Source organism: Tursiops truncatus, chromosome 2, assembly GCF_011762595.2.
Source record: "Tursiops truncatus isolate mTurTru1 chromosome 2, mTurTru1.mat.Y, whole genome shotgun sequence".
In the NCBI taxonomy this organism is placed as follows: Eukaryota; Metazoa; Chordata; class Mammalia; order Artiodactyla; family Delphinidae; genus Tursiops; species Tursiops truncatus.
The window spans coordinates 110,162,404-110,180,951 of record NC_047035.1 but is presented as its reverse complement, the minus strand read 5'-3'; the positions used below and the strand labels follow the sequence as shown (position 1 = coordinate 110,180,951).

General features: G+C 49.9%; 1 protein-coding gene and 1 long non-coding RNA gene across 2 annotated transcripts in view; one reads left to right on the top strand and one right to left on the bottom strand.

Moving 5' to 3' along the window:
• The window catches only part of ITGA11 (integrin subunit alpha 11), a 124,697-nt gene that overhangs the window by 92,398 nt on the left and 13,751 nt on the right, over positions 1–18,548 (top strand). Inside the window, exons 13-20 of the mRNA XM_033851883.2 lie at positions 2,345–2,485; positions 2,714–2,917; positions 3,794–3,924; positions 8,261–8,427; positions 9,811–9,953; positions 11,397–11,507; positions 14,975–15,060; positions 16,490–16,697. Of these exons, the coding sequence (XP_033707774.1) occupies positions 2,345–2,485; positions 2,714–2,917; positions 3,794–3,924; positions 8,261–8,427; positions 9,811–9,953; positions 11,397–11,507; positions 14,975–15,060; positions 16,490–16,697 (1,191 nt within the window). The remainder of the gene's footprint in view (positions 1–2,344; positions 2,486–2,713; positions 2,918–3,793; positions 3,925–8,260; positions 8,428–9,810; positions 9,954–11,396; positions 11,508–14,974; positions 15,061–16,489; positions 16,698–18,548) is intronic.
• On the bottom strand, positions 3,596–18,296 carry LOC141278037 (uncharacterized). Its single transcript, XR_012330189.1, has 3 exons — positions 18,277–18,296; positions 5,691–5,807; positions 3,596–4,917 (listed from the first exon to the last, which is right to left on the bottom strand). It is a non-coding gene; the product is annotated as an uncharacterized lncRNA (long non-coding RNA).

Below are 18,548 nucleotides of genomic sequence, written 5' to 3'. Positions count from 1 at the left end.
ATTGTGCTACCTCCTGACCCCCAACCATCCCTAGACCAGGCCACGGCCCCTCCTGCCCGGCAGCATCCGGCATCCATAGTGCCCTGGGCCTGAGCTGAGCCCTGTCCAGGCCCTTATTGTTATCCTGGGCTCACCCCCGGCCCTCCAGAGCCTGGGAACTGCCCTGTCTCCTGCGTTTTCTACTGCCCTTGGCCTGTCACCATGAGGACATGTTCTTCACCGGGTCAAACCTAAATCCCTCTAGCTACAGGGAGCCATCCTTCCACCATTCCTCTTCCCATCCCAGGGCACTGGCGGACCTGGGCACTGCTCTGGCCCCAGCTTCCACCCTGCCCGCCCACACTCTACCCAGGGCTGGCTCTGTCGGGAACCCTAGGCTAGACCTTGAGAGCTGAAGGGAATTCGCTGATGAATTTATGACATTTATACTGCCTGGTTCCATCTCCAACATCCGAATGAGAAACCGCAGCGCTGAAGGCAGCTAAGTTAAGTGGATTCCAAATCACCGTGACCCACATAGCTGAGGCCACATGTTGAGACAGGGTCTCCCTCCGCCTCCCTCTTTGCTCTCTGTCTACCTCTTAATTATTTCATGTGGGCGCATCTCTTCCCCCCCACCCCGTGTTTATGATTTCCTTTTTCCCTCTTCTGTATTTTTATCGTTCTCCTCGGTTAAAAGCTCTTAATGCTTGAGGATAAATTTCTTCTGAAAACACCCTAAGCCAGGGAGGGAGAATCATTGGCTTGAGGGTCAGATAGATCAGAGTTCCAACCCAGTTTGGCTGTGACCAGCCTTCTGACCTTGGGCAAGTGACTTGAACTCTCTGAGCTTCAATTCCTCCCCTGTAAAATAAGGACGATAATCTCTCCCAAGACAACGTGAGGCTCACACAAGCTAACCTGAGGCTGTAAAGCGTCTCACGCAGGGCCTGTCCTTGGGAAGGGCTCCTCTTCTTTCCTGAGCGACCCCTTGCTCCTATAAACATTTACTGAGTACCTCCTGCGTGCCAGGCACGGCACCCATGCCTGGAGGGAACAGGACAGGCACAGCTCCCACTGTCCAGAGGCGCTGGTGGAGGGAGCCGGGGCTGGGGGAGCATGGAGGAGGGACCATTGCAGGGAGTGGAGTAGGGAAGGGCAGGGGTGCTTCTAACAGGCACTGACCTGAAGGACGATAGACGTTACCGGGAGAGAGAGGAGGGGAGAGGGTACAGGCCAGAGAAAAGTATGTGCAGGGGGAAGCTGGGAAGCCAGCTGGAGCCGGGGGGCTTTTGGAGAGGAGAAATCACTTGGTATGTCTAGAGGGGATGTGGGAGCCAGAGGGTAGGGGACAGAGGCTGGTCTAGGAAGGTCACACTGATGAGTTTGGACATTTTCCCCCAAAGCAAGGAAGCGGCATGGTCAGCTGCTGGAGGCTACTCTAGCTCCCCGCAGTGGTGGGCTGGAGGGGCCATCCTGGAGGGGGTGGGGATTTGGAAGGTGCCCCACATGGGGGAGTAGCATCGGAGGAGGCGGGAAGTAGATGGATTCGGGACATGTTTGGCATCCACCAGGTGGACTTGCGGGGAGACTGCAGGCGGGAGAGGTGGAGGGTGGAGCCAGGGAGGACCCTTAGGTTTCTAACCGAGTGGTCAGATGGTGCCCTCACTGAAGGGGGGAACACGGCACCCATGGTGGGAGAGGAACACAGTCAGTGCTCAAATACTGAAAAGAAATCATAAGTTATCACCCAAGGTGCTAAGCCCAGAGTATTTGGAATATAAAAAATTGAAAGTGAGCTAAATGTCCAGCAACAGAGGATTGATTAAACACATTTGGCGCACGTGTAATTCGGAATATTAGAGAATCACCAATGATCATGTTGTAGGAAAAAAATACAACACGTTGGAGAAAATACTCATGATCCATTGTTTTATTTAAAAAATCAGAATATATAAACTATACATCCAGTCCGATCCCAGATTGTAAAAATAAAACCATACCCATACACACACACCCCCTAGAGAAAACAGTCCAGAGGAAAAATATACTGAAACATCCATGGTACAGTTGGTTGTTGGGACCGTGGGTGACTTTTATTTTCTTCTTCATCTGTTGCTTTTATTTTGCTCACTTTTTGCCATTATAATGTATCACTTACAGAATAAATGGCAATCAATAAAATTAAATAATGGAAAGCCAAGTGGGGGCGGGATGGATAACAGAAGGAGAAAAGAGGGAGGGACCTTCTCATCTGTGCGGCAAAAATTCCGAGTCAAAGGCTGTCCTCAGTTTCCATCCACTGGCGAGCAGAGGCCTCCCAGTAGCCCAGCCCCACGCCCCTCTCCCCATCCCTGTGCCGCAGATAGGCTCTTACTACGGGAGCGAGATCACCTCAGTGGACGTCGATGGAGACGGTGTGACTGATGTCCTGCTGGTGGGCGCACCCATGTACTTCAGCGAGGGCGGAGAGCGGGGCAGGGTGTACATCTACAACCTGAGACAGGTACGGAGCGTGGAGGCTGGCCAGCTTTCCAGGGGCACCTGATCCCTGTCTTGATCAGGTGTCCACACCTGTGGAGTGGGGGAGGATGGGAACCTCTTCTGTCATTGGGCTTATATAGCAGGAGAGAAATGGGGAAACGCAGAGGGGATGCTGCAGGCCAGAGCGGGTCACGACCCAGAGAGCCCTTGCCAAGTCCCCCTGAGCCTCTTCCTGACACTGGTTTCGCAGAACCGGTTTGTTTACGATGGAACACTGAAGGATTCCCACAGTTACCAGAATGCCCGATTCGGCTCCTCCATCGCCTCGGTTCAGGACCTCAATCAAGATTCCTACAACGACGTGGTGGTGGGAGCCCCTCTGGAGGACAACCACAGAGGAGTCATCTATATCTTCCACGGCTTCCAGGGCAACATCCTCAAGACACCGAAGCAGGTAACGCCCCCCTCCCTGGTAGACGGATGGAGCTAGGACTTGGAGTCCTGGTAGCTCACGCCCCGTCCTCACACAGGAAAAGGGAACTTGCCTCAAATCGAAATTTTGAAATGGGTGCATTTGTCTTCAAGCCCTTCCCATCACCCCTTTGGATACCCTCTCCCTGCTTAACTTTATCTCCCCAGCAACAGCAACACAATCCCAAGGACCCGAACCTCACTGGCCCTCATATGTATTCATGCAATTGACTACACGTGGAGAACGCCTGTTTGGGCTCCTCTTCTCTGGAAGTGCCTCAGGCTGGAAACAGTACTCTCTTCCCAAAAGTGACCCATCCCAAGTCCCCTCAGGTCATCACTTTTGCCTACCTATTTTATTAGTAAGATATACCACAGTTAGAGATAATGGTGGGTTACCTGCCAGGTGATGTGTATTTACACCCAGTGGGGAATTCTTTTTTTTTTAATTGAAGTGTAGTTGATGTACGATATAAGTTACAACACAGTGGTTCACAATTTTTAAAGGTTATACTCCATGTATAGTTATTATAAAACATTGGCTATATTCCCTGTGTTGTACGATATATCCTCATAGCTTATTTATTGTATACATAATAGTTTGTACCTCTTTATCCCCTACCCCTATCTTGCCCCTCCCCCTTCCCTCTTCAGTGGGGAACACTTTTATGACACACTATTTTAATCTAAAAGAATGACTTAATGGCAGGAATTTCAGGTGCCATAATGGACCGGGAGAGGAGATAGCTTTGGACCGGGGAAGCTTCCTGATGATTTCAAACAGGCTGTCTCCAGGGCTCCCAATTGCATCTACCCCTTAGGGTGCCCATGCCCAGCTCTTTCCTTCCACTCCCTGCAGAGAATCTCTGCCTCAGAGCTGGCTCCAGGCCTCCAGTATTTTGGCTGCAGCATCCATGGGCAATTGGACCTCGACGAGGACGGGCTTGTGGACCTGACTGTGGGCGCCCTTGGCAACGCCGTGATTCTCTGGTTGGTTCCCCGTTTTTCTTGACTCTTGGGCTCTCCTGAGGGTCATGATGGATACAGGGTTTAAAAGATACACTTTAGGATCTCTGTCTCTTGTCTTTAATCGCTGTGAGCCAAATGCACCCTGTTCTTATCCCGTTGCGACTACAAATTTCCTTTTCATGGAATCACTGTAAGTTATTTTGAAGTCCAAATCCCTCTTCTCAGTGGACTGCTAAGATTTTAGAGCAATTCAGTGGCAAAAAGCCCCTCGTAGAATTTTTCCTAAAAGTTCTGGCTACTTGGTCATTTCTTCCACTCAGCTTCTAAAGCTACTTTAAAGGACAGACTGAGAATATTCTCATCAGCTGGGAGGCTCTCCCTTCTACCCCAGTGTGAGAGAGGATTTCTTTCCTCCAAACCCCATCTGACCCCTGGTTTCCTTTTTCAGGGCCTCATTTCTGCACCATTCCATCAGATATTTGTCATACATTTGCACTTAGGGTCTCTACTTAGCAATGGTCTACAGCTTTAAAAAAAAGGGGGGCGGGGCGCTTTCTAAAAGTCCATCTAAATATTTTACCATGCGATGTGTCAGACACTTTTTGAACCAAAAAAAATTTTAATTTGAGCTAGTTTTTTATATGTTGATACTTTTCATTATAAATACAATAACTTAAAGAAAATTTGTAAAATAAATCACTCAGAGTTTCATCACCTTAACATTACCACTATTAACATTTTGGTATATTTCCCTACCAGCCTATTTCCCCCTGCATATAATTTTATATAAACGCAATCACATTTTTCATACAACTTAAGAAAGACGTTAAACAGAGATATCCTGTGACTTCACAGGGAGACTCTTCATGTTCTTGGTCCTCAAGAATATCACGATCCAGTCGGGAAATGTCTTAGTCCAAGTTCCCAAGAAAACAGAGCCTGAGGCTAAAGCTTCTGCGCCTGCGCCCTGGAAGGGGCTTCAGCCCCAGGGACGGAAGTGAGGGTCAAGGGAAACTGAAACAGGAAAGGAGGAGAGAGATATGAGAGGTCGTTAGTTACTGAACGAGCTGCAGCCTCACGCCTGGGGCAGCTCCCTGCTCCAGCATCTCCAGAGAGGAGGAAGGAATACAGCCTCTGCTTCCTGCAACGGTCCCTTAGGGGAGCAATGGGGAGCAGCGTATCTGCGGGCTCCTCATGTCCCCCTGTGTCATGGCCAAAGCATCAGCTGCCCCACGCCTCCAGGTGGTGTCCCCTGGCCCTCTAGGCAAGCAGGGTCTCTGCGGGTCCAGCACCGGCTCCACGGCCTCTCCCTGAAGGTCTGCTCTGCAGGTCTTTGGTAGCAACAGCAGCTTGGGCTAAATGTATTCACTGCGTTGCAATTCAGGTGAACAAGACCCAGGGTAGAGGGTAGACATGGCCTCTGGGGTCTGTAGGGTGACACATAAACTAAGTCCTTTACAGGAAGCAAGGTATATGCACACATACATCAAAAGAATCAGTCTCACAGAAAGGACTCAGTCAAGCCCTAGCGTGTGAGGTCTAAACCTAAATGCTACCTGAGTAGTGCCGAAACTGTGGGCTGGAGCCCTCTGGGAAGACTTCATAGTCAAACTCCATGGATCTCAAACATGACTGCCCTTAGGATCACCTGGGAGCTTTTAAAACTCTCATTGCCCAGGTTTTACCCAGACCACTGAAAGCAGAATTTCTAGGGCAGGGGCCCAGGCAGCAGTAATTTTTAAAGCCTCTCAGGTGTGTGTTTCCAAACAGAAGGCGTTCTCACTTACCTGCTTTGGTTCTCACAATTCCGCATCAGAGAGATCGTGGGACCTGCCCAGTTGCAGCCAAGACTCAAACCCGTCCTTCTCACTCCACAGTACAGAGGAGGCGCCATCCCTCTTCCACTACGAAGAGCAGAGTATTAGCACAGATAATCAGGCTAAAAGTCTGAAGCATCTAAAACACACTACACTTATTTCTTTTTACATAAATGCATAGTTTGGAGAAACAATATTTCCCTTCCCTAACTCTGATTGACTTAGACAATAGAAGTGTAAATTGGCATTTCCTTGGCTGTCTGGATGGGGCAGTGTTGGGATGGATGGCTGGGGGCAGGTCTCTGGAACAATGAGTTATTCTCTACTTTGGGTGCACATTGGAATCACCTGGGGTGCTTTAACACCCACGCTCTCCAAAGTGTGGTCCAGAGACCAACAGCACTAGCATCACCTGAGAGCTTGCTAGAAATGCTGGATCTGCATTTTAACCAGAGCCCCAGGAAATGCACAAATGTATTAAAATCTGAGAAGCACTGCTTTAAGACATGGTGATGCCTATTCTTGTTGGATCTGACCTGGAGAGCAACTTGGGCATCAGGATGTTTTTAATTTAATTTTTATTTTATATTGGAGTATAGTTGATTTACAATGTTATACAGGTGTACAGCAATTGATTCCATTATATATATACATATATCTATTCTTTTTCAGATTCTTTTCCCATGTAGGTTACTACAGAATATTGAGTAGAGTTCCCTGTGCTACACAGTAGGTCCTTGTTGATTATCTATTTTATATGTAGTAGTGTGTATATGTTAATCCCAAACTCCTCTAATTTATCCCTCCCACCACCTTTCCCCTTTGGTAACCATAAATTCTTTTTCAAAGTCTGTGAGTCTGTTTCTGTTTTGTAAATAAGTTCCTTTGTATCACTTTTTAAGATTCCACATATAAGTGATATCATATGATATTTATCTTTCTCTGACTGACTTCACTTAGTATGATCATCTCCAGGTCCATCCATGTTGCTGCAAATGACATTATTTCATTCTTTTTTATGGATGAGTAATATTCCATTGTGTATATGTACCACTTCTTCTTTATCCATTCATCAGTCAATGGACATTTAGGTTGCTTCCATAGCTTGGCTATTGTAAATAGTGCTGCAGTGAATATTGGGGTGCATGTATCTTTTCAAATCATTGTTTTCTCTGGATATATGCCCAGGAGTGGGATTGCTGGATCATATGATAATTCTATTTTTAGTTTTTTAAGGAACCTCCATACTGTTCTCCATAGTGACTGTACCAATTTACATTCCCACCAGTAGTGTAGGAGGGTTCCCTTTTCTCCATACCCTTTCCATCATTTATTGTTTGCAGACTTTTTGATCATGGCCATTCTGACTGTTGTGAGGTGATACCTCATTGTAGTTTTGATTTGCACTTCTCTAATAATTAGCAATGTTGAACATCTTTCTGGCCATCCATATGTCTTCTTTGGAGAAATGTCTATTTAGGTCTTCTGCCCCTTTTTTGATTGGGTTGTTTGTTTTTTTGATATTGAGCTGCATGAGCTGTTTGTATATTTTGGAGATTAATCCCTTGTCGGTTGCTTCTTTTGCAAATATTTTCTCCCATTCTGTGGGTTGTCTTTTTGTTTTGTTTACGGTTTCCTTTGCTGTGCAAAAGCTTTTAATTTTAATTAGGTCCCATTTGTTTATTTTTGTTTTTATTTTCATTACTCTAGGAGGTGGATCCAGATATTGCTGCAATTTATGTCAAAGAGTGTTCTGTCTATGTTTTCCTCTAAGAGTTTTATAGTGTCTGGTCTTACATTTAGGTCTTTAATCCATTTCGAATTTATTTTTGTGTATGGTGTTAGAGAATGTTCTGGTTTCATTCTTTTGCATGCAGCTGTCCAGTTTTCCCAGCACCACTTATTGAAGAGACTGTCTTTTCTCCATTGTATATTCTTGCCTCCTTTGTCATAGATTAATTGACCATAGGTGTGTGAGTTTATTTCTGGGCTTTCTATCCTGTTCCATTGATCTATATTTCTGTTTTTGTGCCAGTCCCATACTGTTTTGATTACTGTAGCTTTGTAGTATAGTCTGAAGTCAGGGAGCCTGATTCCTCCAGCTCTGTTTTTCTTTCTCAGGATTGCTTTGGCTTTTGGGGGTCTTTTGTTTTTCCATACAAATTTTAAAATGTTTTGTTCTAGTTTGGGCATCAGGATTTTTTAAAGCTCTCCAGATTACTGTGATGTACATGCAGGGTTGAAGTGATGAGAAGGCAAAAGGATGTCAGTATGGTCTGCAGCAAGCACAGCCCCTAGGAAAATGATGAAGGGCTGCCTCAAGGGGCTGTGAGGTTGCTTAGCCTGCCCTTCATCCACCTGTACACTTTTTTTGCCCAATCCTGTGACACCTGGACCCCCTCCCTGCATGCCCCACCACTGCCTCACTCCCAGTGGGGGTTTTACAGATCCCATTCCATCTGGCTCTCCACCTTTCCCTGGGTCCCAGCAGAGCAGTCTTGTACCCCACCCAACCCCTGCTTCTCTCCCTCCTCCTGAAGGTCCCGCCCTGTGGTTCAGATCAATGCCAGCCTCCACTTTGAGCCGTCCAAGATCAACATCTTTCACAGGGATTGCAAACGCAGCGGCAGAGACGCCACCTGCCTGGCCGCCTTCCTCTGCTTCACACCCGTCTTCCTGGCACCTCATTACCAAACTTCAACAGTCGGTAAATCTACCCCCTCCCCACTTCCCCAGCTCCAATCTCTCCCCCATGGGCTTTGCATTCGCTCTGTTTCTAAACCTGGGCTTTTGCTGAAATGGGTTTTAAGTGCCAGGTCACACCTAGAGCCACATTTGATGACTTCTAGATGCCCATTCAATGCTCTGATTCCAGGGGGCAGGGAGGGCATCTCATTGCCACAGCGAGGATGGCAGTGAGCAGTGGTGACCAACGTGGGAGAGGTTGGGGAAGCAGGAAATAGTCAGAGAGAGTGTGTGGATCAGAACAGGGGACTGGAAGCAGTGGAACAGTCTGGGGTGTGGAAGCTGTGAAGTCAGATTCAGAGAAAGAGTCAGACGCAGGAGGGGGAGCTAGTAACCAGGGGGTCAGGCAGATGAAGACCCGAGTAGCAGTGGTCATTGCTCAGAGTAGGTGTGAGTCCACAGCAGGGCAGTTTCCTTCTGAGGGTCCATCGCTCCCAGCCAAGGCTGGGATCAGACACCTGCTTATGACAGCCCTGGGCCCAGGCAGCCCCAGCAAGTGGCAGCTACAGGTTCCAGCACCAGGTTAGACCTGTGCAGGAATTTGGGACCACAGAGAGCGTCTCAGCCAAGGAGCAGGACCGACCAGATGATTAAAAAACGGGTGTCCCAGAAGGACGATGAGAACAAAGGCAGGCCTGGGTGGTTGTGTCCTTCTTTCAGCTTCTTTCTATGATAGGAGAATGATGCCAAGAACCTGTGCACCCAGAGTGCTGCTGGGGTACTGGAGAAGGGGCTGAACCTTTCCAGCATTTAGCAAAAGATCAGCCTAGTTGAAGGGGAGGAGGCTGCAGGCCTTAAACCCCAGAACAGCCTTAGGTTTGAGGAGCTGGTGGGCGGGACCTGGCCAGCCCTCCCTAGTGTGATGGGAACTGCCACCTGCAGAGGCTCGGACCCAGACCTGACGGGATCCTAGAGCCGAGGGCGAGGCCCGGGAAGGTGATGGGAGAGGTGGAGAGGTGTGTTGATGCCAGGAGTGGCTCAAATGGAAGCATCATCCTGACCCCTCATCCTGTCTCCCCTCCTCTTCCACTGCATTCACTCTCCCCTCCATCTTTTCCTCTTTCTTTATGCCTTACTGTCAACTCCATCTTCTTTTCTCCTCCTTCTGCCTCCCTCTTCCTTTAGTTCCTTCCTTTACCCTTTCTCACTGTATCGCTCGCTCTCTGTGTGGGATTTTCCTGCCTACACTGAGCCTTGTGAGGGGAGAGGAGCAGCACTTCCCCTGGCCAGCCTGGAGGGCTTCCTGGAGGAGGATGACTTTCCAAAGGCTATTTTTAAAGAGAGGCAAACAGTCTTCAATGGAAATGTGGCTCCACCTCCATGGCTTGCCCTCTCCTTCCTCTAGGCATCAGGTATAACGCCACCATGGATGAGAGGCGGTACACACCGCGGGCCCACCTGGACGAGGGCGGGGACCGGTACACCAACAGAGCTGCCCTGCTCTCCTCCAGCCAGGAACACTGTGAGCGGATCAATTTCCATGTCCTGGTGAGCCAGATGCCCAGCAGCCCCACCCACAGAGCCCAAGCTTCTCCAGGAAGGGGACGGAGCTGGGCGAGGTGCTGCCGTGGGAGAGGCAGAGAGCTCAGCTGGTGCCAGGCTGGTTCTGAGCCCCCAGCAGACCTCAGGAGGCCAGGAAGGGGGCAGTGTCCTGGACCTTGGCCATCCCATACTCATGCCCCAGAGCAAAGGCCACTGGGACACACTACTTCCCACCTCACTCTACCCTCCTCTGAAATCTCTTCTTTGCCAGCTCTCAGATGCCCACCATTTCTTAAGCAGGGGGTGAAATTCAAGGAGGGAGGTGGGCTCAATGACGTCTAGCAGAGAGGACGGCGGTCAGCCAGCCGGGGCCATGGCTCAGAAGGAAGGGATAAGTAGGCATCAGCTAATAATGAAGACCAGGTAAGGTGGACCAGTGGCATAGACAGGCTTGGGGGGAGGAAGAGAGAGATGCCAGACTGCAGAGCGGGAGAACCAGTGGGGGCCTGATGCATCCACCTGGAAACTGCAGACACCCAGCCACAGCTCCAGCCTCGGAGACACAGGCAGGGGACACTCGGAGCCCACCTGACCCCCATAGTCACTGGGCAAAGGTCAGAGAAACAAGAAGTCCTGGTGTCTGTTAATAGTGTTGCCCCTCTGATGTGTTTACGGGCTGGTTCTCAAAGTGTGGTCCCCAGACCAGCAGCATCTTCATTACCCAGGAACTTTTTAGAATTGCACGTTCTCAAGCTCCATTCCAGACCTAGTGAATCAGAAACTCTCGGGATGGGACTCAGTGTTTTAACCCCTGCCCCCTCCCAGGGTGGGGTTCTGATGCAAGCTCAAGTTTGAAAGTCATTGCCTTAACACAAGGAAGCCACTGGTGTCAAGATTTGGGTTCCATGGCGGGGGCCGGGGGGATTGGGGGATTTTTTAGGCAGCTCTAAGCATCCCCTGGATTGCCGCTATTTTGTTCAACTTTGTTCATTCATTGATTTATTAAGCCTTGTCACAGCGCTAGGACTGTGCTCAGAGGCTTCAGAGAGAGGAGGATTGACACACCATCAGGTAGTTTGGATGCCACGTAAGTGTGTCAGTAACAGGTCTGAACAGAGTGTGGGGATGAGGTGCTGCCTGGCTTCCTAGAGGCCGGGGTGTTGGGGACACAGGTTCCCAACCTTGAAGGACGAGCAGGAGGTGGTGAAACATGCAGGCAGAGGGGTTGGCATATGCTGAGCCAAGGGCCCTTTCCAGGAGCAACACTCTCCTGCTACGGACCCATCTGGGAACCTCCGTGTACTCACGGACGCTAAGCTCCATGGACTCACGCTCAGGGCTGAGGAGGCAGCTACCCTCCCAGCTTCGGGAGGTAGAAGTTCTCTCAGTGGTCCTGGCTATGACACAGATGTTCCCTCTGTCCTCACCCCGTTCTCGTCTCCCACACAGGACACTGCTGACTACGTGAAGCCAGTGACCTTCTCCGTCGAGTACTCCCTGGAGGACCCCGACTATGGCCCCATGCTGGATGACGGCTGGCCCACGACCCTCAGAGTCTCGGTACGTCCTGGTGTCCAGGGCAGCAGCTCTGACACACACCCCACCCCCTCCCCTCGCCTCCTCTCAGAAGCCCAGGCTTTGTGACAGGCACAAAGGAGTTCTTCCCCTGCCCCACCTTCCCACCTCCTGCCCCGCAAATTCCCAACAGGCTCCTCCCCTCCTTCCTCATGACTCGTGCTGAGCAATTTCTTGAAGGTAAGGACCTGGCCTTCTCCTGTGCAAGGCTCCCATATCCCCAGCAGAGAGTGAGCCCGGAGTGGGTCCTGAGATTCACAGGACCCGAAGGGACCTTAGTTCTCAATCGCCCACTTCCCTCATTGACAGACGAGGACACTGGAGGCCAGAGAGAATGATTCGACCACTAGAGCCTAGTCTGCCCTTGTTGAGTGATCGACTAATTAACAAACAGTCCGCCTAGCCTGCTCCAAGTATTCCAAAAATAAGTAGTTTTAGCCTCATCATTGCCTCTGCACCCCCCAAACCCACCTTTTCTAATCCCTGGCTCTAAGGGCATCAGACTTCTCTGGTAATCTAATATTCAGATGCTCCCTGCATCTGCAACTCCATATAAATCCCACACAAAGAAAACGTCAGACAGTTATCCATTCTGCCTGAGCCGTGCTAGGAGAGCAGGCAAAATAAACCCCAGGGATTTAGGAACAACTTTCAAATATACCACAGTGCTCTTAAGGCCGTGACCTACGAGGCCCAGCCTCTGAGCAGTGTCTCTGAGAATTATTGGGTTGGCCAAAAAGTTCATTCGGTTAATGACTACATTGTTCAATAAAGTTCTTCGTGAAAGTGAAAAATGTGTCTTTTATTTTTACTTAAAACCAAACAAACTGTTTGGCCAACCCACTATATAGAATCCAGCCAGCAAACAACAATTTCAGAATTACTCACGTGCTTGCCTGTATTTCTCCTACACAAAAGAACTGTATCGTCAAGAGCAAGGCTTATGAAAATCCCCTCTCTGCTCTCATTCTCCCCCATCAGCCCCCTCAGCTCCTCCCTCTTCCCAGAGCTCCCACATCCTACCACCCACCCCTCAACCTTCACACCTTCCCTCTTCTCCTGATTCTGCATCACAGATGTGTAAGAGAGGCTGTCTGAAAACGCAGTTCAGGAGAGGGGGAGATACTGACCTGGCAAAGCTGGAATCCTCGTTAGTGAGCCACGAGAGGGGGAAAGCTGGGTGCCCTGAATCTTAATATTTTTCCCATCACAGTCATCACAAGGCCACTATAGCAAATGAGTGAGTCCATGTCACTCATTCTATAAGCGTGTTGAAGCCCATGATGCAGAGGAACGTGCAGGGCACTCTCTGCTCTGATGCTGATGATACGGATGCAAGGTGGTGATAAGAGTCATAGGTCAAGTCAAAGAGGGGAGTAAGCTCAGAGGAAGTGTCATCAAGCGGTCAGATGATAGGTCAGGGGGGACTTTCTGGAGGAGGTAGCTTTCCCCTGGACCTTTAGAATAGACGTGAGATGGGGACGATGGGCTTACTCCAGGAAAGCTGACAGCATAGCCAAGGTGTGGACGTGGGAACAAGCAGGGTGAAGGGAAGCGTAAAGAAAGGATGAGAAATAGAGCTGAAAAAGTCAGTCTGGGCATATTACCAAGGGCTTTGGATAGCAGCTAAATGTCTAAAAATCTTGTTAAAATAGATTTCTAGCCCCCAGAAAATTAGAAACATTCTTCCCATCTCTCTGCTACAAATTCTTATTTAGCTTCTCCTCGATGCCCAGCACTGTTCTAGTACCATTAAATCTTGCCTCTTGGGAGAATGAGCCATTCCATACAGTTGAGTGTAACAGTTACTTATCATGTTAAATTATCCCTTTTAATCAAGTGGATAGAAATTTTTCTGAAGGTTATTGTATAGTTTTCACACTTGAACAGTGTGCTGGGCGGGCTGGGGTGTATTTCCTCAGAGACTTGAAATCACTAAGATGAACATAAGTGCTAGAATACAGTGAAGCCCCCGAGGGCTTCCAGAGTGTCTAGAGCTATGTCCTGGCATTGAATGCCTCGCTTTGCCCTCCTTTATATGGCTCTGCTGTCTTCCTTGCTGGCTGCTTCGAGCTGCAAATCCACCATGTGACGGGGAAGCCAAGGGGCAGGCTTGATAGAAACGTGTCTGAAATAAGAGCACATGGATCTGAGTGAGGGCCAGGGAGCTCCCCTCTGAGAAGTTAGTGAATATAAGGTACGCCTGGCCTCTCCTGTCTCCCCTCCCCTGGTTCAGGCTGTGCTCCTGGTGGGGACAGTTCTACTCCTCAGCTCCAGACTTGAACACCCGCCTACCTGCTGAGCCCTTCTCCCTGGATGGGCCACAGGCACTTCAAACTCAGTGTGCCCCAAACTGATCCCCTCCACTGAACCCCTCCATTTATAAATGAATGGTGCGGCCACCCTTCCAGACACTCAAAAGGAAACTTGGCCAACATCCAGGACCCTTTCCTCCCTTTTAGTCCTGATGAACTCCAGGTCCTGCTGCTCTCACCTCTGGGGTTCCTAACCTGTTTACACACACACACACACACACACACACACACACACACACACACACACACACACACACACACACTACCACACCAACACCGTCGTCATCTCTTGCATGAACATTGCAGCAGCGTCCTTAGTGGTCTCTCTGCCTCTACTCTTGACCCTTCCAGTCCATCCACCCACAGCAGCCAGAGGGAGCCTTCGATATGTGGGTCTGGGAGGACACGACCCCAAGACCCTGTTAAGATATGACCCCGCCCATCTCTGCATCTCCTGTACCCCTTACTACAGCAACACTAAACAGCCGTCATTCCCCAAGCTTGCCATGCTGCTTCATGCCTCAGGCCCTTTGCACAGACTCGTCCTTCCTCCCAGACTTCCCTCTCCCTCTGGTCCATCCAGCTAACTCAGTCATCCTTTGGAACTCTGACCTACTGTCATTTCTCTGAAGCCTTCTCATCTGTGGGCCAAAATAACTGTTTCCTCCCCTCTGCCTCTTCTATTCCTCATACAGATTTTTTTTTTTTTTGCACATTTCACACTATAATTATTTGTTCACACACTCATCTTCCCCATGAGCTGAGAACAGAAGCTGTGTCTTCCTCATCCTATATACCCAGTAACAGAGAGCTTGCTCCCCGCAATAAATGATCAATCAGTGTTGACTGGCACTGGGTAAGTGGGTGTTCTGTGCTAACAGCTCAGCTAGGGACTGAAAGGGACCTGGGAGGAGTTGAGTTTTGAGCCACGTTCTAAAGAAGGGACTGTCTATGCCAAAGCATGAGAAATAGCAGCATGGTGCTGTGAAAAAGGCAGAAAAAACAAAGCCAGTGTCTAGTGCCGCAGAAAGAGGAGCTGGCGTGCTGTGGAGATAAGGGATGGCCCACAGCAGAGATGGGGGCTGGAAGCTCAGGGTGCCCTACCCAGCCACCCATACCTGCCTCTCTCTGGCCCAGGTACCCTTCTGGAATGGCTGCAATGAGGATGAGCACTGTGTCCCTGACCTCCTGCTGGACGCCCGCAGTGACCTGCCCACAGCCATGTGAGTAGGCTTCTCCCCACCCCCACACTGACTCCTTTCCCTTCCCTGCTGGTGGATCTAGCCTCCCAGGGCCCTGGATGACAGTCCTGCACATGCTTCTCCTAGGCAGCGAGGACCAAACACTGAACTTGGAGCATGGTTCTAGCTCAGGCTCTGCCTCTAACTCCTGTGTGACCTCAGGCAAATACCTTGCCCTCTCTGGGCCTCAATGACCTCCTCTGTAAAATGAATACTGTTAGTCTAATCCAACCTCCTCAAACTTTTGTTTAGAAAAGGAATCCTTTCTTTGGAGCCTGCACTATAAAACAGATAAAAGGTAGAGACTGAGGACCTAGAGTTCTTGGTGTTCATTGTCTAACCCCCAGACTAGATGACTTCTAAGGTCCATGGACTGACCACTTGGGCTCAGTACTAAGGAGATTAGCAGAGGATGAGTAGGGTGCTCACAATCCCCTGGAGGAAATAAACTGACAGGGCTTCCCTGGTGGCGCAGTGGTTAAGAATCCGCCTGCCAATGCAGGGGACACGGGTTCGAGCCCTGGTCCAGGGAGGTCCCACATGCCGTGAAGCAACCAAGCCCGTGCACCACAACTACTGAGCCTGCGCTGTAGAGCCCATATGCCACAACTACTGAAGCCCGCGTGCCTAGGGCCCATGCTCCGCAACAAGAGAAGCCACCACAATGAGAAGCCCATGCACTGCAACGAAGAGTAGTTCCCGCTCACTGCAACTAGAGAAAGCCCACGTGCGGCAACAAAGACCCAACGCGGCCAAAAATAAATTAAAATAAAATAAATTTATAAAAAAAAAAGAAACTGGCAGACAAGGAAAAATACTGATCCTATTTCAAATTTATGTAATATATTTTAAAATAATTTATGCTCAGCTTTTATTCAACTATGAAATGATTAGATAGATACATATACAATAAATGGAAATAATACAACACTACTATATATAAAAATAGATAAAAAACAAGGATCTACTGTACAGCACAGGGAACTATATTCAATATCTTATAATAACCTATAAGGGAAAAGAATCTGAGAGAATATATGTGTGTGTGTATGTGTGTGTATGTGTGTGTATGTGTGTGTGTGTGTATACATATATATATATGTCTGAATCACTTTGCTGTACCTGAAACTAACACAACATTGTAAATCAACTATACTACAATAAAAATATAAATAATAAAATAAATAAAAAATAGAAATAGTACATCCAAACCTTGTAGAAGGATGAAGAAGCAAAGATTCTAACCATCTAGGCTAATAATCAAGCTTGTCTCCATATTGACCTCTGAGCTTCCTGGCAGCCAAAGCCAAAAGGAAAACATGCTGATTGGAGAGGTGATACATGCCCAGTGAGGTCTACCCCTGCATTCCCCATTCCATGTGCCTGATTCCTTCTGGTCTCTTTCCCACAGGGAGTACTGCCAGAGGGTGCTGAGGAAGCCTGCCCAGGACTGCTCTGCGTACACACTGTCCTTTGACACCACGGTTTTCATCATAGAGAGCACACGGCGGCGGGTGGCAGTGGAGGCCCTGCTGGAGAACAAGGGCGAGAACGCCTACAGCACAGTCCTAAATATTTCACAGTCAGCAAACCTGCAGTTTGCCAGCTTGATCCAGAAGGTAAGACCTCGGTGGCCTGCCTGGCCTGCCTCAGGGGAGGGGCTGAGGCGGGAAAGGAGGGGTCCAGGTAGGGGGCCTGGCTGCACGTTAGAATCACCTGGGAGCTTAAAGATACCTGTGTTCAGACTTCTCCAGGACTTTCTAATTGATGTGGTCTGGGTGGGGCCTGGGTCAGTCCACTTCTAAAGCTGCCCAGGTGATGTCACTGTGCAGTCCGGGCTGAGAAACATGGGGAGAGGGTGGTCTGAGCCTTTCAGACCATGGAGAGGAATATCCTTCAGCCTGCGCCCTTGGCCCTTGTTAGGGGCACACACACACATACACACACCCCCACATGTGCACACTAGTGCATACACACCCTCTGCCTACAGTTCATCCTCCAGGCTTTTCCACAACAGTCCTTCTAACAAGAATCAGAACCGATTTCTCCCCACTTTAAAACCTCCCATCATCCCCAGTTGCTTTCACAACAGATCCCGAACTCCTTGTGGTTGCACTCAAGGCCCTTCCTGCTTCCCCAGCCACACCTGCCACTTCTGCCCTCACCCCAACACCGGTAGTCCCACTGGCCCCCACTGTTTCCCAGCGCACCTGCCCTTTCACACCAAGGCCCTACCGACCACAGACCCTTGCCTGAGACCCCCTCCCTCATTTCCTGAGAAGCTCCTGCTTCCTCGTGGTAACCCCTTACAACGCCTGCTTACATTTCACCCTCACAACAACTCCAGGAGGTGGTGGCGGTCATCGTATCCCCCTTTACAGAGGAGGAAACTGAGGCACAGAGAGGGGTTAAGTGGCCTGAACAGGACCACACAGCCAGCAAGTGGCAAAGCGGGATTCCCACCCAGCAGCTGGCTCCGGAGCCCACGTTTCACGAGAGAGCATGGTCCCCATGCCACGCTCTCTGGGGTGGCTTCCTGAAGCCCCAAAAGGCCACACAGGGCCCCTCGGCCCTCACAGCTCCCTGGCGCAGCCCTACGTGTGCTCTGTGGAAATCATCAGTGTCGAGCGCGAGCGCTGCCCCGTTATAACCCTGAACTCCCAGAGGGTGAGTGCCCTGTCTCAGCCATATCTGTCCCCAGGGCTGGGCACAGAGAAGTCCCTCAAGACATGTCTGTTGAATCATCCTAGGACATCGTTGTCATGTGTGTGTACTGGGGTTCCCACGTCCCCTCAAACACAGTCTCTGTCCTCACAGATCTCCGTGTCCACCTGGAGCCTGGGGTGCAGCATAGGAGAGCCAGCAGTGCCCTTCTGTCCTCACCTCCACCACCCCTTCCTCACTGGACTGGAGAGAGGCAGGACGGGCCCCTCCTCAGCCACACACACACACGCACACACACACACACACACACACGCGCGCGAGCTGTTTTATAGCCAGAAGGGGAAGCTGAGTGGAGTGAGGCCCCCGAGAAAAGAGGGGGGCTGCCTGCGGCTCCCCTCAGTGGGCCCCCAGTGTCCTCAGACAGACTTCAAGTTCAGTGCAAAGGACCTGAAGGAGGGGCTGTCAGTGCAAAGTCAGTCCCTCTGTCAGGCCCAGGTCCTGTTCCAGGGCCCAGAGTGAAGACGACCAGCCCACCTGGTGGTCTTTCAAAGGCCTCTCCTCCCAGAGGTTTTGTGTCTGTTTGGCTTTAGGGTATTTAGGGGAAACTGAGCCCCAAACCTGCATCCATCTCTTCCTGCTTCCCTGGCCCTGAACTTTCCAAGACCAATCTCGTGCCTGTTCATAACCCTAGGGGAAAGGAATCATGGAATTTTGCTTCTGTGACGCGGAAGGGCTTTGGAAACGTGTTCTGTGAAACGCCGTGTCTGTACACACACAGGCGCGTGAGCACACACACTTGGCAGGTG